The following is a 25,310-nucleotide window of genomic DNA, read 5'->3' on the forward strand; positions in this document are numbered from 1 at the left end:
GATTCAGATAGCTGAATGTCATAAATGACAAGAAATAAGGTTTTAAAATTATTTTCGAGCATCCAGACATCACTGGAAAAATTAGTATTCATTGCCTATCCCATGACCTGAGTGAATTGCTAGGCTTTTAAGTGTCAACTAGTTTTGTGGGCTTGGAGTCACATGTAGGCCGCATCAGGTTAGGGTGGTAGGCCTCCTCCTCTTGTTGAACTATGTAGATTTTGCAACAATTCATTAGTCTCATGACCATTATTACTAAGATTTGAGTTTCTTAAATTCCAGATTGTAGAGTGAACATATTTACCGAATAATTTTGTGATCTTTTCACCTAATAATTGTCTAGTGATGTCAGTCAGCTGCAACTATCAGTAGTTCCACATCATTGTTCCCCAGATGCTCTATGTCTGAAATATATGCTGGTTAGCTGGTTGATGGGCTGCTGCAATTTTCCCATTGTGTCTGTGGAGATTGTGGGTGCAGCATGTGGGCAGTTAGGGAGAACGGTTACAGAGAAGTTGATGTTGGAATTTGATTGATGGTATTATTCCAAGAGCTGGTATAGACATGATGACCCAAATAGTCTCCAATGTTGTATGAGAATATGGCATTGTGCATTTGATTTGAACTAGTGCCTTTAGTATTTCACTGCAATGTCCTTCAGACTAACTATACTTGGAGACAAAGACAGATGGCTGAATGTTCTTCTATATGTTATCTTTAGCTATGATAGAACAACCCATGGCTGTTTTAATTTTCATCTCTTACTGACTGGTCATTGACCTGTATCTCCACTATCTGAACCATGCCATCTTTTTGCAGCTACTATTAGGCAGGAGGTATAGAAGCCCGAAGTCCCACAGCACCAGTTTCAAGAACAACTTCTTCCTTTCAACCATTCAGTTCTTGAACCAACCAGCAAAACTGTAATTGAAATTCAAAGTAAATTTATTATCAATGTTAATACATGTCACCATATACAGCCCTGAGATTTGTGTTTTTTTTATGGCCATCAAGAATAAACCCAAAACACATAATTGGAACAATGAAGGACTGCATCCAACAGGACAATATGCAAAAGATAACAAACTGCAAATACAAAAGGAAAAAAAGGGGAAATAATAAATAAATAAACAAACAAACAAACAATAAATACTGAGAACATGAAATGAAGAATCCTTGAAAGTGAGTCCATAGGTTGTGGGAATAGTTTAGTGATACAGATCAGCAACACTATGACCACTTTGCACTAAAAATGACCTCTTTTTGTTCTAATTTTGTACTTGTTTAAATTGTGCCCAATTTATGTTTAATGCGTTATTCTTGTGAATGCTGCTGTCAGTTAAGTCTTTCACTGCATCTGTGTTGTGCACACATGTACTTTATATGTATTTTCTTGCTTGATGCTTACTGAAAGCCTTGGTTTGCTCTGTTTGGCGGCTCTTCAATGTTTGTATAAATGATCTTTCTTGTACTTTCCCATTGAGGAATTACCTCTCTGTGTATTGGTTATATTGCTTTAAAATTGGCCTGTATACTTCCCTTGGAGGTTTACTAAACTTCTGCAAATGAGTGCCTGTGACCTCTTGAGAGGGTTTAGAAAACGTCCTGATATGTAAACAGAACCACTTATTGGGATGAAGAAATAAGATTAAGGGCCAGGTTTTGAGGGTGAGACAACAGGATCCAAGACATGCAAGGCCATGAGAGGAGTGCAACAGATAGTAGTAGGCTAAACAAGAAGACCAGAATAGCAACCAAAACTATCTGCACTACAAATGGTCCTTAACATAGCAAGAGAGTCTAAGGGTTTCCAGACATCTCACCTCTCCCGGAAGCTCTGGGAGTCTCCCGCATATTAATAGTGGGTCCTTGATATCCGCAATTATATACAATATCATGGAAATCAATTTTTTTGAGAGCGAGCGAGCGAGAGAAAGCAAGAGAAAGTGTGAGAGCGACCACAAGAGAGAGAGCGAGAGCAAGCAAGCAAGAGCGTGTGAGCGAGAGAGAAAGCAAGCGAGAGCGTGAGAGACCATGAGAGAGAGAGAGAGTGCGAGCGAGAGCATGCCATGGCAGAGTGTTCCAAAAAAAGAAAATATGAAACGTATGTTACCCCAGACTACACTAAGGTGTACCCCTGCCTAATAGGGGTCAAAATAATGACAGTGTTGCTCGCTGCACTGTTTGCAACAGTGACTTTTCTATTGCCCATGGTGGGTTAAGACTGTAAAAGACATGTTGAGGTGAGTTTAACAGGTGTCATTCATTCACTAGCATAGCTAACATTATTTAAACTAGCTGGCTAGCAGCTAAGGAGCTGCTCTTTTGCAGACATCCCACCTCTCCCAGAAGTTCCGGGAGTCTCCCGCAAATTGATGGTGCTACCTTCCTGAAATGAGTTTTTGCAGGGTGGGATGTCTGGGTTTCAAACAGTATAATCAAACAAAAATGGACTAATCTGTAACAGTAATATTAGAAAGGACAATACAAGACTGAGGTTAGTGTGAAACATGGAAAGATAGTTTAATTTAACATTTTTCCTGCACTGGATCTAGATCCCAGTAGTGTCCTGCCATTGCTGCTGTGAAATTTGACTAGGTGTTTGTTATCAATGGAGGGGAAGTGCTGTGACTTTCTGCTACTTACTATACCGATAATAATGCAGCAGAGAAGCTGAGGACTCATGGCTCATCAGTCCCTCCCAGGAAGGTAGACCTAATGTACCCTCATTCTTCAAGGAACTGTAGCAGCTCCTTCACTAGATCTCTTCCCAATCTGCAAACTGCCTACAAAGTTCAAAGTACATTTATTAAAGAAGTATTTAGTATAAAAGTATTTATTGTACTATATACAAGCTTGAGATTTCTCTTCTTGAAAACAGCCACAAAACAGCAAAACATGATAAAATTCTCGAAATACTCCATACCACAAAGACCATCAAACATCCAGCTAGAGGAAAAGGAACAAATCGTGCAAACTATTTTGAAAAAGTAAAGAAATAATACACAGAACATGAACCATGGAGTCCCTGAAAGTGAGTCCACAGCCATGGAGCCAATTCAGTGCTGATGGCTGTGGGCCATTGCTGCAGAGACAATTCAGCACTGAAGCAAGGAAAACCTCAGAAAATATTGAGCTAAACACTGGTTTGTACCCACCCTCAGCCTGAATGCCTTAATTTTTAAAATCTGGCTCAGTGCTTGAAATAGATAAACATCCCTGCCACTTCAATCTGGCCCAAAGTTTCAATCCAGCCAAAAGTCTGCTCAGCAATAGCTGCCGTAGCTGTACCTGGATACCACAAAAATACCATATTGTACATAGGGTTCTAATTTCCAAAGGGAAATTACGACTGTGGATTGCAGTGATTGTAGTCCAGCAAAAGTATATTCTGTAGAATAGTTAGTAGTTTTATTAGATGCCTGTAAAACATTGCCATGTCTTGCCAGTGCTATCTTGTCAGCAATTGTGCAATTGTCATAAAAGTTTAGTGACTTAATTTAAATTGGACCAGGCCACAAAAATAATCAAAGTTGTACTAAGCAGGTGTAATTAAACCATGGCAACCAATTTTTGGCATACTTGAAAAATGACCTCATTAAATGAAACATAAGCTGCTTAGAAGAAGCTAACCCGGGTTAAATGATGCAATATATTTTGGAAAGGCAATTATATAGATTTACATCTCTTTTTTAGCAGAGTACAACACAATTTTAAATGAATGGGAAAGCCTGCACAGTATTGATAGAATACACTGTATTTTTTTTTAATTGACACAGAAAGAAAACAAAATGGGTTCTGTCTAGAGTATATTCTCTTTCCTGTCCAATATTCCCTGCATGCTTGTCTGGCCATGTGCTTAATATGAAATAATAAAAGTAAAAATCCAACATCATATAAAGTTGTAAATCAAAGACGCTTTGAACTTTATTGTTATGAATTTTGAATGAAGGAAGTCAACCAAAGATATTATCTAATAAAATTTACATATGCAGTTTATGAGCAATAATGAAAAAGACTAGCACTTTATGAAAGCTATTTTATAATGCCCACATATTACCTTTGGTGTTACAAATTTTTGGCTTGAAGCTATCATTTCTACACTGTGATCTAGGAATTATTCCACATTCTTCAGCATGAAGCAATGCCATAGTTCTTCTTTCTAATGTTATTTATGAAAATCACATTAAGAGTAAAAAAAATTCAGTTTTAAAATTCATCAGCATTGTTGAGTTTTCCTAAATTGACATTATGTAATATGTTGCAAGTTTATGCATACCCCATTTGTACTGCAGCAGGTCCAAACTTCATAGTCAGGGTCTGAAAGAAATATGTCCCTAAGGAAACAATTCTCTTTCCACAAATTAACAACTGCAATGTTCGATAAAGTAGGAGAGACAGTAGGATATGGGTAGCAGAGAGCTTGCAATAGGTCAGAGAGACATGGCAGTATGATAAAGGGCAGTCTGCATAAGAGGCATGTTTTCTATTCCCAGGGTGCCATAGGGAGCTAGCAAGGGAGGGAGTTGTAAGTTCATGAATTTGGTCTCTTAATGTCTGAACTTTAGGGGATGCTACACCCAGTCTGCCTGCTATGATGATTTGTATACAAGTAGATGAAGTCTTCTCTCTTTGAGTATGGAGCTTGGCTGAGCTCCTAATGTAACAGTAAGCAGCAAACTGTGAGGTGTTGCAAACATTTACAACAACACTCTAGAATGGACCTGGGCCTAATGAGCTGGGAGTAATTGTAGCAAAGCAGTCCAGGTACTCATGAAGCTGTATTCAAAGGGAAGCTGGTGAGGACAAACTTAGTTTTGAATGGTGACCATTTAAATATCAGTTATACTGGGAAGGATGTTAATATATTCTGCTCGTTCTGTGAATAAATGAGATCTGTGATCTTTCAGACTCATGATATCATTGTGAATCTCCCCCGCAGCAAAATCTAGACCATTGCCAACTATAATCAAATACTTGAGGTACTGCAGATCCCATCTCTAAACAAGGAACAGTTCATCCTGACGCACTTCATGTCATAGTCGGGGTCGTCAACCAGGCTTGTTTGAAGAAATCCCTGCCCATTTATCATCGGCATATAACCTGTAGCACCAGGGGTCCCAACACTCTTAGACCACTGTTATACTAAGATAAGGAATGCCTACCGTTCCATGCCCAGACTGCATTTCAGGAAACCTGATCACTTGGCTGTCCTTCTCCTACCTGTATACAGGTAGCAGAGGCTAAAGAGCAAGGCTCCAGAGATAAAGACAACAAAGAGGTGGTTGCAGGAGGCAGAAGAGCGACTATGGGATTGCTTCAAGTTGGTGGACTGGTGGACTGGACCATGTTCAAGGACTCATCTGTGGATCTGAATGAATGCACTACGGTTGTCACGGACTTTATAAAAACAGTTGTAGATGAGTATGTCCCTGCAAAATCATTCAGAGTCTTCCCCAACCAGAAGCCCTGGATGGATCATGAGATCTACAATTTGCTGAGCGTCAGGTCAGAGGCATTCAAGTCTGGTGACCAAGAAAGTTACAAGAGGTCCAGGTACGATCTCTGGAAAGCCATCTTGTTGGTGAAGCAGCAATTCCAGACTAAGACTGAATTAATGAAGGATACTCAACAGCTGTGGCAGAGCTTGCATGCTGGCACCTCTTATAAAGTAAAATCAAATGACATAGGGCTAGGCAGCACCAGGGCTTTGGTTCCAGATGAGATTCAATGCCTTTTATGCTCACTTTGACCATCAAAGCATGGAGGAACCATCACAAACTCTCACAATCCCCGACGATCCAGTGATTCAGTTTCTGAGGTCGGCGTGTGAGCAGCTTTCAGGAGAGTGAACGTACAAAAAGCATCTGACCCAGACGGGGTACCTGGCCAAGTACTAAAGGGCTGTCCTGATCAACTAGCTAGAATGTTCTCTCTTTGGCAGTCTGAGGTACCCAGCTGCTTCAAGTAGGCTTCATTTATACCAGTGCCTAAGAAGAACGTGGTGACCTGCCTTAGAAACTATCGCCCAGTAGTCAACCCTTGCTTGAGAAGCGACTTGAATCTGCTCCAATTTGCCTACCAGCGCAACAGGTCCACAGCAGATGTTCTTCACTCAACCCTGGAACATTTGGACAGCAAAGATACATACATCAGGATGCTCGTTATTGACTACAGCTCGGCTTTCAATACCATCATCCCCTCAAAACTAATTACTAATAAACGTCAAGATCTTGGCCTCAGTACGTCTTGGATTTCCTCACTTGCAGACCCCAGTCAGTTCGAATTGATAACAACGTCTCCACAATCTCCATCAGGACAGGTGCACCACAAGGTCTACTCGCTTCACAGTTATGACTGTGTGGCTAACCACAGCTCCACTGCCATATTTAGGTTTGCTGATGACACCACTGTCATAGACTGAATCAAAGGTGGTGAGGGATATTGAAAATTTGGCTGAGTGATGCCACAAAAACAACCTCTTACTCAATGTCAGTAAATCCAAGGAGCTAATTATTGACTTCAGGAGGAGGAAATGAGAGATCCATGAGCCAGTCTCATTGGAGGTTCAGAGATGAAGAGGATAGCAACTTTAAATTCCCTGATATTATTATTTTGGAGGGCCTGCCCTAGGCCCAGCATATAAGTGCAATTACGAAGAAAGCATGGCAGCACCTCTACTTCCTTAGGAGTGTGCAAAGATTTGGCATGACATTTAGAAATGACGAACTTCTATAGATATGTGGTGGAGAGTGTATTTACTGGCTGTAGCACAGCCTGGTATGGAAACACTAATGCCCATGAATAGAAAATCCTACAAAATGTAGTGGATACGGCCCAGTCCATCACAGGTAAAGCTCCCTCCACCATTGAGCACATCTACATGGAATGTTGTTGCAGGAAATCAGCATCCATCGTCAAGGGCCCCCATCATCCAGGTCATGCTCTCTTCTTGCTGCTGCCATCAGAAAGAAGATGCAGGAGTCTCGGGACTCATACCACGAGATGCAGGAACAGTTATTACCCCTCAACCATCAGGCTGTTGAACCAAAGGGATAACTTCACTCAACTTCACTTGCCCAATCATTGAAATGTTCCCATAACCTATGGACTCACTCTCAAGGACTCTTCATCTCATGTTATTGCTTATTTATTTATTATTATTTCTTTCATTTTGGAATTGTACAGTTTGTTGTCTTCCGCACACTTGTTGAAAGCCTGGTTGGTGCAGTCTTTCATTGATTCTATTATGGTTATCCTATTATGGATTTATTGAGTATCCCCACCAGAAAATTATTCTCAGGGAAGTATATGGTGACATATATGTCCTGTGATAATAAACTTACTTTGCTTTGAACTTTCTGCTGAGGTCATTTGTAGAATTTAAAGCCAGAAAAATGATGCTAGGGAGAATAAAAGTCATGCGAAAAAAATCAATGATTAGTCTCCTGATCGTATAATGAAACCATGAGATAGGTACAGTACATATGTGCTTTACTTTGGAGTAAACTAGTTTTCAAAAGCACAGCATAATTTGTTTTTGAAAGTTATGTGAATGAATTTCTAACTCCAAGACCTGCTTACCTACATAGAAAAAGTAACTTTGATTAAATTGTTTTTCAAAAATTGACAATATTTATAAACAAAACCCACCCTAACTCAATGACCAATTTCCTGTGCAGATCTAGAAACACAGAAACATAGAAAACCTGCAGCGCAATACTGGCCCTTTGGCCCACAAAGCTGTGCTGAATATGCCCTTACCTTGGAAATTACACTCAAAGCTGCTGCGCAGGTTGACTTTGTGGTTAAGAAGGCATACGGTGCATTGGCCTTCATCAATGGTGGACTGAGTTTAGGAGCTGAGAGGTAATGTGGCAGCTATATAGGACCCTGGTCAGATCCCAGTTGGAGTACTGTGCTCAGTTCTGGTGGCCTCACTGCAGGAAGGATGTGGAAACCATAGAAAGGGTGCAGGAGAGATTTACACGGATGTTGCCCGGATTGGGGAGCATGCCTTATGAGGATAGGTTGAGTGAACTTGGCCTTCTCTCCTTGGAGCGACGGAGGATGAGAGGTGACCTGATAGATCTGTATAAGATGATGAAAGGCATTGATCGTGTGGATAGTCAGGGGCTTTTTCCCAGGGCTGAAATGGCTAGCATGAGAGGGCACAGTTTTAAGGTGCCTGGAAGTAGGTACAGAGGAGATGTCAGGGGTAAGTTTTTTTATGCAGAGAGTGATGAATGCGTGCAATGGGCTGCCGGCGACGGTGGTAGAGGTGGATATGATAGGGTCTTTTAAGAGACTCCTGGACAGGTACATGGAGCTTAGTAAAATAGAGGGCTGTAGGTAACCCTAAGTAATTTCTGAGGTAGGGACATATTCGGCACAGCTTTGTAGGCCGAAGGGCCTGTATTGTGCCGTAGGTTTTTCTATGTTTCTATGTATATTTAAAGCAGAGGTTGATAGGTACTTAATTAGTAAGGATGTCAAAGATTATGGGAAGAAGGCAGGAGGATAAGTCTGAGAGAAAAATATTAAGCAGATCAGGCAGCATTGTGGCAAAAGCAATGGTCAAATAGTAGACCATACTTGATGCACCAAATGGCCTAATTCTGCTCCTACACCTTATAGCCTCATGGCCATTAACTGAAATATTCAGTTTGTTTCTCTGTCCTGCTCTGTTGTTCAACATTGCAGAGAACACGATAGTTCAATATCAGCAAGTTTGAGATTCCTGTTTATGAATGAATGATCACAGGAGTGCACACTGAGTATAACACCAAAGTACTTGTACTTGAAAAATTTGCTCTGGGTCTTGCCTGGTGCAGGAACAGTATTCCTAACCATCTGAAAACCACAAAACCTCCACCTGCTGGAATTTCAATCTAAAACAGAACATGCTGGAAACATTTAGCAGATCAGGGAGCATCTGTGAGAAGACAGGTAAGTGTAGTGTTTCAGGTCCAAGACCCTTCATTGGAACATTGTGATGATGGATTTTCAACATAAATTGTTAACTCTGTTTTTCTTCCCAAAGATGCAATCAATCTGAGCTACTGAGTACTTCCAGCATTTTCTACCTTTATCTCTATTCATTTGAGCGTAGAGGAAATTCCACAAAAAATTATGGAAGGTCTCAGCCATTTCATTTTTTTAGAATTATTTTAGTTCATTTAAATTGTTATAAATGGATTTTCATGTTTTCTTACTCTTAAACCATTTATTATTTTGAATATTTCTAATAGTTTTTAATGCTTCTTAAAAGAAGAATATATCATTTACTGATAGCTTGGCAAGTCCTCAATGCTTTTTCAACACCATTTTGGAAGATAGTTGAAACTGTTCTGTATGTTTGTAAGTATGGAATCACATATATTCTAAACCATTTGGATCTTCCTGGAGCTTCTCTGTATTCTCCTCATTGCCATTGCTGCCATCTAACTTATATCCATCTAACCTGGATATATTCTAATGCTCTTCTCATTGCTTATCCAGATCATTGATATATACATGGAATAGCTGGAGCACCACCATAAACCTCAGTAGCCTAGATCACCACTAGTCTTAGCTTCTCAACCTGAAAACTATTTCTTCCTAATATTTTTATGAACTTGGATTCTCTAGGAATAGCTCTAATATTTCCAAGTCTCTCTGCTATTAATGGAGTTTGCAATTCCTACTCACACCAACTGTGATAAAAATATAATCAAATGTAAAACAATACAGCTTACTTTAGGTTATGTGAAAGCAGACATCCTACCCTGCAAAAACTCATTTCAGGGAGGTAGCACCATCAATTTGCAGGAGACTTGTGGGAGAGGTGGAATGTCTGCAACAGAGTAGCTCCTTAGCAGCTGGCCAGCTAGTTTAAATAACGTTAGCTATGCTAATGAATGAATGACACCTGTTAAACTCACCTCAACATGTCTTTTCCAGTCTTAACCCACCATGGGCAATAGAAAAGTCACTGTTGCAAACAGTGCAGTGAGCAACACTGTCATTATTTTGACCCCTATTAGGCAGGGGTACACTTTAGTGTAGTCTGGGGTGACGTACATTTTATTTTTTTTGGAACACTCTGCAATGGCGCGCTCTTGCTCGCACTCTCTTTCTCTCTCTCATGTTCGCTCACGCACTCTCTCTTGCTTTTCTCTCGCTCACTCTCAAAAAAAAATTGATTTCCATGATATTGTATATAATTTGCGGGCACCAGGGAGCCACTATTAATATGCGGGAGACTCCCGGAAGTTCCGGAGAGGTGGGATGTCTGTGAAAGGCACAGGAAGGATGAATGCTGAAGGGATGTTTCTGTTGCCTGGAAAACTAGTAGCAAGATAAGGAGGCAAACATTTGGAAGAGTGTTCAGGACAAATTTCTTCTCTGTAAGCACTGTGTATTTTTTTGAATTGTGTACCTCAAAGAGATGTGGATGCTTGGTTGTCCAACATATTCTTTTCCACAAAATATTCAGGTCAGTACTACTGACCTAGGGATTACAGCAGAGGTCCTTTATTCTGGATAATGTATACCAGTTGCTAGCATATGTTATCTTCTCACTTTGGGAGGCTGGTTAGAAAGATTTACTTTTTAAAATTAAGAACTCAAAATGTTAAAACAATTAAATGTTGTTTACACAAGAAGGAATGAACAGTACAGTGAAATGTATATTTATTTAAACTTAGTAAATTAAATGTTTAAGATGGCACTAGTCTTCCCTCAGGGATAAACTTTAAGAAGTCTATTTTCTGAATCCTCAGTCTGGCCCAGCTTCTTGGCAAGTTGCAAAAGAGAATCTTTTAAAATGTAGACTGCCATTAGGACAATTATCTGTACAATTGCAACTGACTACATATTCCTTTTAACTATACTAGTTAAAAAGAATATGCAGTCATTTGCAATTGTGTAGGAATATGATGTTGCTGATTCTTGTCTTACTCATCAGAGCACTTGAGCTAATCAAAAACTATGCACCCATCTTAAATGTCTCAGAGGTATACATTAATCAAACCCACAGCATTCCCTCAGTGACTGGCTTGATGTCTGTGGACTCACTTTCATAAAACTTCAATTCTGAATGCTATTTGCATACTTTTATTGTTCACACAATTCGTTTTTTTTCCTCTCTGTACATTTGATGTTTGACAGCCTTTTTTTAAAAATAGGCTCCATTGGGTTTCTTTTTGTGGCTGCCTGTAAGGAGACAAATCTCAAGGTTGTATAAAGTATACATACTTTAATAATAACTGTACTTTGAACATTGAGACCAAGCCCAGCCTTTGATCTTTTCAAGGCTACTAGTGAAAGTTTGCACTTGGTTAATTATATGAGTGCTTATTTAGAGGCCCCACAGGCAAAATATATAAACAGGCTTTACACTGATTGGCCTCAGAAGCAGCTTGCCAACACCAGTTTCCCGTACAAACTGCCCTCCTTCAGTTTGGCACTGTGCCTTCTATCAATGATCTTTGCTGGCAAATGTACAGTAGATATACTGTTTTAAATGTTGCTGGCTGAAGCTAAGTATACCAACAATTACTAATTAAGTTAGACCTCAAACTTTTAGGCAAAATATGGTACATTCCACATCACTTTATTTCCTGTATATAATGATCTGATTATTGTGCTGGTTAAACTCCTGTACCCTGTTACATGGAACACTGGTGAACATTAAAATCTAGACATAAATGATATATTCTACAGCTGTAGTATAGCAAAATGCTCATCTTGCTCTGCTAATTTCCTACCTCATTTATAGCCTTCCTCACTTAAATCCCTACCTCTTTGATCTTCCCTCTCTTTTATATAAATATAGAAAAGTAGGGACTGGAGACGGGTATTTGGTCCTTTGAGCCTGCTCTTGTTATTCAATATGATCAAGGCTGATCAGCCACATTCAATGCCCTACTCCAGATTTCTCCCCATATCCCTTGATCCCTCTAGCAATAAAAAAAATCTAACTTTTCCTTGAGTATTTTCAGTAATGTGGCTTCAACTACTTTCTGTGTTAGAGGCAGCCACAGAATTGCCAATCAGGGAGAAGAAATTTCTTCTTATCTTGATCCTAAATAGCTTTACCCTTCTCTTTCGACTGTTACCCAGGTCCTTGACTCATTGGCATTGGAAGTTCTTCCTATATCTAATCTGTCCAGTTCTGTTAGAATTACAGCCTACTGATCCAATCTTTCTTCATATGTTAGTTTCACAATTCCAGCAATCAATTTGGTGAGCCTTTTTGGACTTCCTCCATCACAAGAACATCCTTCCTCAAATAGGGTGTCTAAAACTGCACACAATATTCAAGCTGCTGCCTCACCAAGACCCTTTAAAATTGCAGCATGAGATCCGTATTCTTATATTGAAACCTCTTGTAAAGGCAAGCATAAAATTTGCCCGCTTAATCAACTTGCATACTTACTCATTCACTGGTGTACATGGGCAACCAATTTTTCTTACACTGTTTCTCAATACATTTCCATTTACTGTAGAAAATAATTTGCCTTCCTATTAGTCCAACTAAAGTGGGCAACTTCATATTTATCATGAATTGCTTGGGCTTCAGTATTGATTTCTGTGGTACATTACCAATTTGTGGTTTGCCATTCAGGAAAAGACTTACTTATTTCAACTCTTGCCTTTGGTGTGTAGAATCTGGGGTGAAGTTGAGGGGGATGTGGGGAGAATGAAATGGGATTAGTGTAGGGTTGGTGTGAAAGGTGGCGGAGGGTCAGCATAGACTAGATGGGCTGAAAGGCATATTCCATCTCCATCCTTGTCAATATTTTACACCAAATGGATGTGCATTTATATTGCATGCTAATTTCTTATGAGAACTTTCTGAAAATCCAAATACCATATATACCATCCGTTGGTTCCTTCTCAAATATTCTGCTGTTTATTTCCTCAAAAAATACACAGAGATTTGCAGCACAATTTCCATTTGATGAATCCATGCTGACATAGTCTGATTGTGTTGATATGCTTCATGTCTCTGCTATAACATCTTTTATAATGAAATCCAGCATGTTCTCCACCCACGATTTCAGACTGACTGGTCTATCATTCCCTATTTCTCTAATGCATCTAGTTTGTCTTTTTCTCTTAAAAGAGGCTACATTAGGTTCATAAAACAGGATAAGGAAATCAGTTGTCCAGCTGCTTTTCTGTATCTGTTTCCCCTTGAATTCAGTAGAATTCTCACAAATGAAAGGCATTAAAATTAGCTTTTTTTTTCTTTCAATACACCAGATGGATGGAAATAATTATATGGCTGCAAGACTCATCTGTTTTTGTTCATAACTATAGTTTCACAATTAAGTATGCCATTTATCTAGGGATTGGTCATTGCCTCTAAAGGCACATCGAAAAATTGGTTCCTGGCAGGCGAGTGGAACTTTAATTCCTGAATTTATTCCTGAACTGGCTAATGGAAAATGTAGTAGTGCATTTGGCCCTCAACTTTGTTTGTTACCGAGTGTATCTTGCACTCTGTCAGTCTTTGCTTTCTTGCTCTGTCAGGAATTGAGGTAGGCTGAGCTGAGGAAAGGACTTCTCAAAAAGCTGGGGGGGGGGGAGGGTGAAGGGTGTTGGTTGGGTTGCCCACTCTCCTGTCTTCAAGATAAGTGCAGGTTGTGTAGGGCTTAATGTGGGAAGGGTCTTTCATGGCAGAGGCTTATGAGCATTAGTCATCAAGGTAATCTAGGTGAGGACATAACCAGTGGCACTTTTAGTAATTTGTAGTAGATATGTGGATTTCTGGTCCTGATTTTGTTGGCTTTGGTGATTACATAGGAACACTGGTGTCTAATTTCAATCTCACCTGGGGCAGACAACTTTTAAATATATGAAGTCTTTTACATTGTTGGCTTCTTGATTGTCTGATGTCTTGGAGATCAAGACTATTTGTTGGATAGTTGAAAATCAGCTGTTGTGAATATTTGGGGAACTACCTATAAGTCCCTCCAGGAGGACCACAACCTTGACATAGGGTTTGGAGGCTTGCGTGCCTTAATGATCCAGAAAGCTATGCTGACTGGAGCCAGGGCCTTGTACTTTGGCTCTTGGTGTGGTTACCCATGTCAAACAGGTCAAAGGGTAGAAGTCCACTGGTCCTTGGAGGTTCAGCTCAGGGCTAATAACCCTGACTGGTCAAAAAACAATTGTTACGGAAACAGCAATGAAGAATCCTCTTCTATACAAAAGGAGACAGAGGACCTTCATTGCTGCTCTAAATACCAGCAGTGTCATGGGCAGGAAGTAAGTAATAATGAGGTGGGATAGGTTTGCATTAGTAATTTTGGGGTATTGATTTTTTAATTGGTGTTGTATCACCACTCAGGGTTGCCTATGAAGTGATGGCGAAAGGTGGAGTTGGGGGTGTGTATATGGTTGGTGGTTAGAGAGTGTTAAGAATATTGGGTCACGTCAACAGCTCTGTGTATCTGGTTAGGACTGGGTTAGGCAATTACTATACTTCAAGAAAGCATGGAAGTTAGAGAGAATGAAAAAAAATCAGTATACTTTTAGAACAGATGAAGTCCAGCAATTCTTTCTCGTTGTGAACACTTTCATGTAAAAAAGCCTCATGACTTGCTTCATTATCATCCACTTAATTGTTCTACTGAAAGTAACCAATACCTCAGTGTAACGGAGAAGTACGTATATTTAAGTGCTGAGTAAAAGCTGTAATAACATCAGATAAGAAAGTAGCACCAAATCATTGCTGCAGGTTTATTAAGCACTTTCTAGCATTTAGCAGATATTACAACATGGACAAGAATTAACAAGTTTCTAATTTATTCAAGTCCATAATGACCTATCTGATTATAATTAGAAAACCAAAACATGAGGAAACAGTCACATTTGTTGCATAACGTGATTTGAGTAGAAAAACAAATTAACTGAAAAGCTAATTGGATCTACCAATAATATAATGAGGAGGAAAATAACTGGTAGAGTGAAAATCCTAATGCAAGAGTATTTCATAGTCAATACAGTTGATTTTATTGTTGGACTTGTAGTGGCAAAAATTGATGCAAAATCAAAACAAGACAATTGCTGCAAGCCTGCAAGATTGTTATACGTGCCTGGTACACCTTCTGCTCCAATGAAATGATTACTCCAGAGAGTCAACTTCCTTATTTTGATCCTTTTATTAGCAATTAGCAAGCATATAATCTTGAAGCAATATTAAGTGGTATTAACTGGTAGCAAAGATATGACCTCTGCCAGTCCCAAGACACAAACTGCCATGAAATGTTTTGGGCTCCTCATCTAAGAAGAGATGTGCTGGCATTGGAAAGGGTTCAGAGAAGATTCACAGGGATAATTCCACTAATGAAAGGGTTTTCATACAAGGAACGTTTGGTAGTTCTGGGTCTGTATTCACTGGAATTTAGAAGAATGAGGGGGATCTCACTGAATTATTTTGAATGTTGAAAGGCCTAGGCAGAGTAGATGTGGAAAGGGTATTTCCCATGGTGGGGGAGTCTAGGACAAGAGGGCACGGCCTCAGGATAGAGGGGCGTCTATTTAAAACAGATTAGTGGAGAAATTTCTTTAGCCAGAGGGTAGTGAATTTGTGGAATTTATTATCGCAGGCAGCTGTGGAGGCCAGGTTGTTGGGTGTATTTAAGGCAAAGCTTGATAGGTTCTTGATTGGATACAGCATTAAAGGTTACGGGGAGAAATCTGGGAAGTGGGGCTGAGGAGCGGAAAAAAGATCAGTCATGATTGAATGGTGGAGCAGACTCGATGGGCCAAATGGCTTATTTCTGCTCCTATGTCTTATGGTTTTATGGCAATAAGCAAGAAATACATAACTTATTCCCTTCGCTTTTACCATTCCCCCGCTAATGCGACTAGTTACCGTAATGAACGTGTGGCACAGAATACATGACCCCTACAGTATTGATAGTTGATTATCCACTGTATATTTTTCTGCATTCAAAAAGTGGGAATAAATACTTCTTGACCTACTATATTTGAATCTGGGGAGTGTGTATGATTAATTAAAAGGGTTTCTTTCTAATTAAATACAAACCACAGACTAAAATAACAGTTTAAATATGGAAAAATGTAAATGGCTGACACCCATACTTAGGGTTTAGAAACATAAGCAAATTAAATTCGAAATAGGAAATTCATGGATCAAATTACATCAGATTTGTAGGATAGAAGCAGCCATTTATTCCCTAAGTCTGTACTAGCATTTATGAGCATTCTCCAACTCTACTTCATTTAACCCTGTGACTGTACTATTTCAAAGCTTCTAAAGTGACGTAGGACTCATAAGAGGTCAAAACATATAGTGATAAATGCGCTACAGGAAATTCAGAGATTTAATTTTTCAAGCAATCTGAACCACATCTGCATAAACCACGGCAGTTATACCTACATAATCCACAAATGGAAAATTAAAATTGTTTGACTGCAGGCATTAGGAGCAACCACAGGACACAGAAATTTCATTGCCTGATTTACAAGGATGGAGGAGGAAATATTGTTGGTAGAGTTGCAGAGTAGTCTGTCACACCTTAAATATACAAATTTAAAATGATAGCTGTTGTTAGGTATAGGTCTGACAAAGAATTCAGTTGGGACTGATGCCCATTAGTTGCTATGTATAAAATCATTTGTATCACAATACTGCTAGACTATTCTTGATTTTCTAAAATTTGCGACGGTTGTAAACTATTGGTGACAGAATGATAAAGCAATTTAATTAGCTGTGGAGAGGTATAATTGAAGTTGTATACATTATCATTGAATATCCTGCAGGTAGTTCAATTGACTACAATTTGAATACACCTATTTGTCTTTATTTTACGTGATTTTATTGGCCTGGTGTTATAAAAATATTTGTTTCTTTATTGATTTCCATTGAATCTTCTATTTTACCTATTTCAAAAATAGACAATTAAAGGTAATTTAATTTATTCTTGCACTTTAGCACGAAGTCTGTGGAACTATGCTGCGCCTCTGGGGATTTGTCATTTAACCTACTTAGTAATGTACAAACAGTAACATGATGCATGGACGTAATAACTTAGCTCAATGTATCTGACAAGTTTCAAACTACACTCAGTGGTCACTTTATTGGGTGCCTCCTGTACCCAATAGTGTGGCTACTGGGTGTAGGGACATGGTCTTCTGCTGCTGTAGCCCATCCACTACAAGGTGCGATATGTTGTGTGTTCAGAGATATCTGTATTAACACCTGCTTGGTAATACAAATGTCTAATCGGCCAATCACATGGCAGCAACTCAATGCATAAAAGCATGGAGTTATGGTTAAGAGGTTTAGTTCTTGTTCAGACCAAACATCAGAATGGGGAAGAATGGACACCACTGTTGCAACGCGTGGTTATTTGAGTTACTGTTGCCTTTCTGTCAGTTTGAACCAGCCTGGCTATTCTCCTCTAACTACTCTCATTAATAAGATGTCTTTTCCCCCCACAAAACTGCTGCTTACTGGATTGTTTTTGTTCTTCGCACCATTCTCTGTAAACTTTAGAGACTGTGTGCAGGAAATTTGCAGTCAAGATGGCACCAGTATACAAAGCTCCCTCGGTTGACATCTTCCAGATAGCCCTCGAAAATGTCTATTCTACTACTTTTACGTCTTTTTGTTTTACCTTAAATGTGTCTCTGGGACTGTTAGACCCTGCAATTTACAGTTCGGAGATCAACTGAGGGGTTCAGCACTTTGCTGTCTCCAAGAAGATTCTGTGAAGCCAGCGTGTACTCGGATGACCTCGATGCGAAGGAACTTAGAGATGGGGCACGAGCCGATGTTTGACTGCATGTCGCCAGTTAAAGCATCGAGGAAGATGACATTGCGGTGAATGCATAAGGTGGGTGAGAGTTTAGTGCCGACTGCCTGCCTTTTGATCACTGCCAGAGAAGGAGTCCACGAGTGGCCTATCTCTGTGTGGCTTGCTGTGGCAGGCGGGTAGGCCTGTATGCTTGTGTGGTGTCTCTCTCTTTCGATTATGTCAGAGGATGTTACCGCGGTTCTGATTTATGAATTGAACTAGTATGTTTATGGACTGTGGGCTTTTCAAACTTACGGTTTTTATATTCTATGCTTTTTGCCAGTTCCTTTTTCTTTTTGTTGTGTGAGCAGAGTGGGTTTGGGAGTTGATGTTCTTGTAGTGTTCTGTTAGGTTTTTTTTGTGTGGTGGAGGGATTATTTGGGGGTCGATGTTCTTGTTGCATTTTGTGTGGGAAAGGAAGTTTGGGGTTGATGATCGAGATGCTGTTCTATTTGTGCAGGGGGTGATTTTATGTTTCTCTCTGAACAACTTCCACATTCTTTCTTTGTTCTGAGGCTATCTGGAGAAGACAAATCTCAGAGCTGTATATGGAAACATACTTCGGTTAAAAAAAATGAACCTTCGAACTCTGGAAAATCCCAAGTGATTAATAGTTTCCAAACTACTCAAACCACCCCATCAGGCACCAACAATTATTCTACAGTCAAAGTCACTCAGATCACGTTTCTTCTCCATATCTGATGTTTGGTCTGAACAGCAATTGAATGTCTTGACCATATCTGAATTATTTTATGCGTTGAGTTGCTGCTACATGATTGGCTGATTAGATATTTGTATTAATGAACCAGTGCCCCTAATAAAATGGCCACTGAGTGTAATTTGTTTCATTTCAGGAGAAATTGCAACACAGCTAAAAACTATGTGAACAGCCCTAATTCTGACCGTGCATTGGAGAAGAGAACCATTCTGAGTAACAGCATGAAAGTAAGTCAAATAAGAGGGCCAATGATGATTTGCTAATAGGTGTAATGTTGTTGAGACTGGATGAGATGCCTTGGAGACTCATGGGACTGCAGATGCTTGAATCTGGAGCTAAAAAAACAACAAACTAGGTGAGAAACCTTTTTTTGGTTATGCTCTGGCTATGATTGGTTTGATGGCAGTCTTGCTGAGTTCAGGAAAGCTAGAAACAAAGGAGGAAACAAACAACTCTTTAGAGTTGTTTTTGTGTTGCAGATTGGCAGTAACCTGAATGCAGAGAACTAAAACAAGGAGTTGCAGGAACAGATTCAGGAAGAAATTAATAGTTCAAAGTTTATGGAAACAAAATTAGTGTAGTAGCTTATAAGGATGGAGTGTTGGTACTTTAGGAAATGTCTGGAGACAGTAGTTTGAAGGCAAGTATTACTAATTGGCCAGTACTAATAAATTAACCATAATTAATTTATACTCTTATTGCCCTTAGAGTGAAGTAATTAACATTGCCTTTAGAAATAAATTTGAGAATGCAATATAGTATATGCATGGACTACTGCAAGAGGCTTATTAGTGGTTACTTTGGGCTTGTGGTGCCCTCCTTCCTTACCTCAATGATATAGTCCTTCCCATCCTTTCCATGGACAGCCTTCACAGCGCAGATGTCCAGTCCACCAAACATTTCAGAGCATACATCAACCCAAAGTCTGTACCTGTAGTAGGAGAAAAGTATATAATGTTTGATAGTTTTTACTTTCATATTTTAACCATGCTATATTTTAAAGCTGATCAGAATTACTTGAGCAAAGAACTTCCTGTGTAGTTCTGTAGGAGTGTTATTGCTTGTCATAGAAAATATGTAACACAATGTGAGTGTACAGGGCTCCAGTGTACAGAGACAGAAACCTTAATCTTAAATCAGACTGGAGTTAGTTAAACTGGTGATGAGGCAAATGATAAACTGTCCATAGGAGGCTGAGGAAATGCTGGATGTGCCACAATATTTCAAGTGGCAGAATCTACTGAAAAAATGGCCCCTGACTCTTATAGGTATCCAACGATTATCCTGATTTGAATTGGCAAGGCAGGCTCAAGATACAGAAAAATATTGAGAATAGACTTCTGAGCCTTTTTTATTCCTGATCTATGCTCTTGCCAGTAAATTGACATAATGCTTTCCTATTTAATGCTTCTCATAAAAAATGGAATGGGTTTCTGATGCATGTTGGGAGCATAATCCATTTATACAATTCACCCATAATCCCAAAACATCGTTTAACAAGAGAAAGGAGGATCTAACTGTCTTCTGATATTGTCTCTGGCCTCATCTAATGATCAAGTTAAGATAACTATTGACAAAAATAAATATAACACATTCGTCATTTTAACCGATTGATAACTTGCCTTCCATCATATAGGCTGGGAATTTAAATAGCCCAAAATGGTCTACAATATAAGAACATAAGAAATAGGAGCAGGAGTAGGCCATCTGGCCCATCGAGCCTGCCCTGCCATTCAATAAGATCATGGTTAATCTGTCCGTAAACTCAGCTCCATCTACCTGCCTTTTCCCCATAACCCTTAATTCCCTTACTATGTAAAAACCTATCTAACTGTTTCTTAAATATAATTAGTGAAGAAGCCTCAACTGCTTCCCTGACAGCAGAGAATTCCACAGATTCACCACTCTCCAGGAAAAACAGTTTCTTTTCATCTCCGTCCTAAATCTTCTTCCCTGAATCTTGAGGCAATGTCCCCTAGTTCTAGTCTCACCTACCAATGGAAACAACTTCCCTACTTCTATCTTATCTATCTCTTTCAAAATTTTGTGTGTTTCTATAAGATCCCCTCTCATTCTTCTAAACTCCAGAGAGTATAGTCCCAGGCGAGTCAATCTCTCCTCATAGGTTAACCCCTTCATCCCTGGAATCAGCCTGGTGAACCTCCTCTGCACTGCCTCCAAAGCCAGTATATCCTTCTTCAAGTATGGAGGCCAGAACTGCACACAGTACTCCAGATGCGGCCTCACCAGTACCCTGTATAGTTGCAGCATGACCTCCCTGCTCTTGAATTCAATCCCTCTAGCAATGAAGGCCAACATTCCGTTTGCCTTCTTAATAACCTGTTGTACCTGCAGCCAACTTTTTGCAATTCATGCACAAGCACTCCCAAGTCCTTCTGCACAACAGCATGCTGCCATCTTTCACCATTTAAATAATAATCTGCTCTTCTATTATTCCTCCCAAAGTGGATGATCTCGCATTTACCAATGTTGTATTTCATCTGCCAGACCTTGGTCCACTCACTTAACCTATCTATATCCCTCTGCAGACTCTCCACACCCTCTGTACAATTTGCTTTTCCACTCAGTTTAGTTTCATCAGCAAATTTTGCTATGCAACACGCAGTCCCCGCTTCCAAATTATCAATGTAAATAGTAAACAGCTGCGAGCTGAGCACCGACCCCTGCGGCACCCCACTCACACAGACTGCCAGCCAGAGAAACATCCATTTATACCAACTCTCTGCCTTCTATACTGAAGGATAGCAAACTAATTAAGAACAGGGCTTTAGTTGTGTGCTTTAATTAATTAAAATACTAGACATTTCACCACAAATCTGCTTGCAGTGATTTTTGCTAAACAGCTTTTTTAGATAGATAGATAGATAGATATACTTTATTGATCCCAAGGGAAATTGGGTTTCGTTACAGCTGCACCAACCAAGAACAGAGTATAAATATAGCAATACAAAAACCACAAACAATCAAACATCAAAATGCAAGCTATGCCAGATGGAAAATAAGTGCAGGACCAGTCTATTGGCTCAGGGTGTCTGACCCTCCACGGGAGGAGCTGCAAGTTCGATGGCCACAGGCAGGAACGACCTCCCGTGACGCCCAGTGTTGTATCTCGGTGGAATATGACCGAAGTCCAACAGTAAAAAGTAAAAAGTTTTATAATGTGCACACAACATGCACGAAATGCTTGAGGAACTCAGCAGGCCTGTGTGTGTTGCTTGGATTTCCAGCATCTGCAGATTTTTCCTTCTTTATAATGTGCACAATTGTTTTTGCAAATAATAGACAAGGCCATCCTCGACTTTCACTGTTAACCCTGTGGCCACTCTTAAGGTTGTATGGCTCTAAAAGGTCTCCTAGCCTGTGGCCCTGGTCAAACAGTGTGTACTGTCAAAAAAGCTTTTCAGTGTTTCTAAATGTCTTAAATCATTAAAAATATGTAAATGATGAAGTAACAAACAATTACTATGTTAAAGAAATAGAACATATTCACTTAAAATTTTAACTGATGAAAATTACCATTAACTTCAATTAATTAAAATAAAGGAAGGGGGTAAACATTTTAATATGGGGGGGGATGACTCCATTCAAATTAATGGGCCCACTCTACGCATAGCATATGTGGTTGTCACAAAGCAGAGGAGGCCAGATATGAAGTATACAGTATTTGAATTCTTAGCTCAGTAGTTTACCTGGACCTTGTGACAAGACTGGGAGCAGTGCAAGAGATCACATGTGCCTATGTCTGCTCTGCAGCATGTTCCAGTGTGTTGAAGGGATGTTGACATGTGTGCTGCAGTTGCTGGTAATTCCCCTTGGAACTACCAGCTGGCCATCAGAATGACCCAACCCAACAACTAAAAAAGGAGCACTGACAAGAAATGGTATTTGCTGACTATTCTGGCAGCATTATGTTAACAATGTGACTGCAGGCACCTACCTTCAGAGTTGTCTATTTTACCACTTTGGATTAGCTTTCAAAGTAAACTTCCTTAATTTACTTTACTAAGCTGCAGAGTGCATAGAGATACAAAATGATTGATCAAGAAAGAAAATATTATTGATAAAGAAACATTTGTCTGAGATACTTGCAGGTTTAAGGTAATTGGTAGAGACGACTGTTGGATATAACAAGTTGAGATTTCTGAAATATTACATTTCTTCTTAGCTATGGGAAGGGCTGATAATAATTTCATGGATATGCTCTGGGGTAAATATAAGCTGAACTGTTTCTCTACAAAACTCTTTATCCCTCATTTATGCAATGTAATATTGGAGTATGGCATATAATCTTTCATAATTTTTGAGAAAATTGGAACCAGATGTTTTGTTGCTTTGTTAATCTAGTTTAAAAGTACACAAAGCATTGGACTTGCATCAGGATAATTACTTACAAAATAAGATTTTAAAAATGTTAAGGTAATTCATCAGTTTGAATATAAATGTACCATTAACAAATTTTAAACAATTACTGCCATTTTTTCCTTGTGCTTGTCATCTCTGCCTATTCTTTTCTCATCATATTCCATATTGGCTTTTGAGCTATTGCTGATGGGAAGCATTAAACATTCTAAGTCTCTTCAGACCTTTAGCCCTTCCACTGCCACAATATTACCGAGGTATAGCTGAAAATTAAACAGGGCTTTCACTGTTGTACTACTAGTACGTGATGGAACAACAAAAAGATGACAGTTCGAATTGCAACTGAAAAAATATAAATATCCTTAAGTGCCTCTGATTCTCCTCTATCTCCCTATCTCTCTGTCCCCATCCCCATACCCCTGGGATGGGGTATTGTTGGTGGAGATGGGGTAAGATTTTTGCCAAGAGTATAGCCGTAAAACATAAGAACAGTATTTGGCCATTCAGTCCATTGAGACTGCTCAGCCGTTCAATCAGGATTGATTAATTCAGAATCATTTTTAGTATTGTAAAGTTTGTTAACTTTGTGGCAGCAAAGAATTTTTCTTCCCAACCTTATTCTCTAGCCTTCTCCCCATAAACTTTGATACCCTTACTAATGAAGAATCGATTAACCTCTGCTTTAAGCATACCCAGTTACTTGTCCTCCATAGCTGTCTGTGGTAATGAATTCTACTGATACACAACTCTCTGGCTAAAGAAATTATTCTTCATCTCTGTTCTAAAGAGACATCCTTCTATACTGAGCCTGTTTCCTCTCGTCCATAGACTTTTCCCCTATTGGAAGCATTTTCTCCATGTTCATGTTCACTCTATCTCGGCCTTTGAATATTTGATGGCTTTCAATGGGATACTCCCTCATTCATCATAACTCCAGTGAGTAAGGTTCAGAGCCATCAAACACTCATATGTTAATTCTTTCATTCCCTGGGTCATCCTCATAAATTTCCTCTGAACCGTCTCCAATCTTGTTGTACATCTTTTGTTAGGTATGGGGCTCAGCAATGCCTTTAAAAACCTCAGCATTACATCTTTGCTTTTATATCTTGTATCTTTTATATTTTATATCACCCTGAAATGAATGCTAACATTCTATTTGTTTAACACTGTAAACCTGCAAGTTTACCTTTAGGGAATCCTACACTGGAATTCCCAAGTACTTTTTCACCTTCAATTTCTGAATTCACTCTGTTTAGAAAACAGATTATGCCTTTATTCCTTTAGTCAAAATGCTTGATCATACACTTCCCTACACTGTATTCCATCTGCCACTTCTCTTCCTATTCTCCTAATCAAGTCCTTCAGCAGACTCCCTGGTTCCTCAACACTATCTGCGCCATCTTTGTATTATCCGCAAACTTGACCACAAATCTACCAATTCTGTCATCCATTAACATGTAATGTGAAAAATAGTGGACTCAACACTGACCCCTGTAGAACACCACTGGTCACTGGCATCCAACCAGAAAAGATGCTCTTTATTCCCACATTTTCCTTCTGCCAGTCAGCCAAGCTTTTGTCAACGTTGGTATCTTTCCTGTATTACCATGGGGTCTTGTTTAGCAGCCTCATGTGTGGCATCTTATTAAAGGCCTTCTGAGAATCCAAGTAAACAACATTCACTGACTCTACTTTCTCTATCCTCCCTGTAATTTCCTCAAAGAATTCCAGAAATTCTCTCCATTTGTCAGGAGAGATTTCCCTTCAAGTATCTCAAAACCTCATCCTTAATAATAGATTCTAACATCTTCCAACCATTGAAATCAAGATGACTAGCTTATTATTTCCTGACTTTTACCTACCTCTCTTCTTTAGAGTGAGTGGAGTGATATTTTTCCATTTTCCAGTCCTATAGAACCATTCTAGAATTGAGCGATGCTTGTAGGATCATTACTAATGCCTCCAAAATCTCTTCAGCTACCTCTTTCAGAGCTCTGAGGTGTAGTCCATCAGGTCAAAGTGACTTAATTACCTTCAGTCCTTCCAGCTTTGCAAGAACTTGCTTTTAGTAATAGCAACTACACTGATTTCTGCCTCTGACACTTGGCTGTGGATGGAATGCATATCAGAAGTCTGTATTTATCATAAGAAAGGAAACAGAGGAAAAATCTAAACATGCGCTGAGAATCTGATTTATAAACAACCATGCTTATTGGCATCCTCAAAAAGACAAAAGTCTGATTAGTGACTTAATTAGATTTACAGAAATGGAAACTAGGAGGGAAATAAGCCTGTTGATACAACTCAAAGAAAAGTAATGGGTATTAGTGAAGTTGGCATGAATTCCTTCCATTTTCTGCTTTTATTGTGTATTTATGTTTTTTATTTTTCCT

The 25,310-nt window shown here is 39.3% G+C and overlaps 2 protein-coding genes across 4 annotated transcripts in view; one reads left to right on the forward strand and one right to left on the reverse strand.

Moving 5' to 3' along the window:
• LOC134356916 (metalloproteinase inhibitor 3-like) overlaps window positions 1-25,310 on the forward strand; it is a 154,516-nt gene that overhangs the window by 58,853 nt on the left and 70,353 nt on the right. For all 3 annotated transcript variants that reach the window (XM_063068165.1, XM_063068164.1, XM_063068166.1), the window contains exon 2: window positions 18,674-18,764. The gene's annotated coding sequence lies outside the window, so the exon portion shown is untranslated. The remainder of the gene's footprint in view (window positions 1-18,673; window positions 18,765-25,310) is intronic.
• Window positions 1-25,310, reverse strand: part of syn2b (synapsin IIb) — a 405,945-nt gene that overhangs the window by 20,979 nt on the left and 359,656 nt on the right. The window contains exon 9 of the mRNA XM_063068158.1: window positions 19,366-19,468. Coding sequence (XP_062924228.1) covers window positions 19,366-19,468 — 103 coding nt within the window. The remainder of the gene's footprint in view (window positions 1-19,365; window positions 19,469-25,310) is intronic.

The sequence above is a fragment of the Mobula hypostoma genome, chromosome 15 (assembly GCF_963921235.1).
Source record: "Mobula hypostoma chromosome 15, sMobHyp1.1, whole genome shotgun sequence".
Taxonomy (NCBI): domain Eukaryota; kingdom Metazoa; phylum Chordata; class Chondrichthyes; order Myliobatiformes; family Myliobatidae; genus Mobula; species Mobula hypostoma.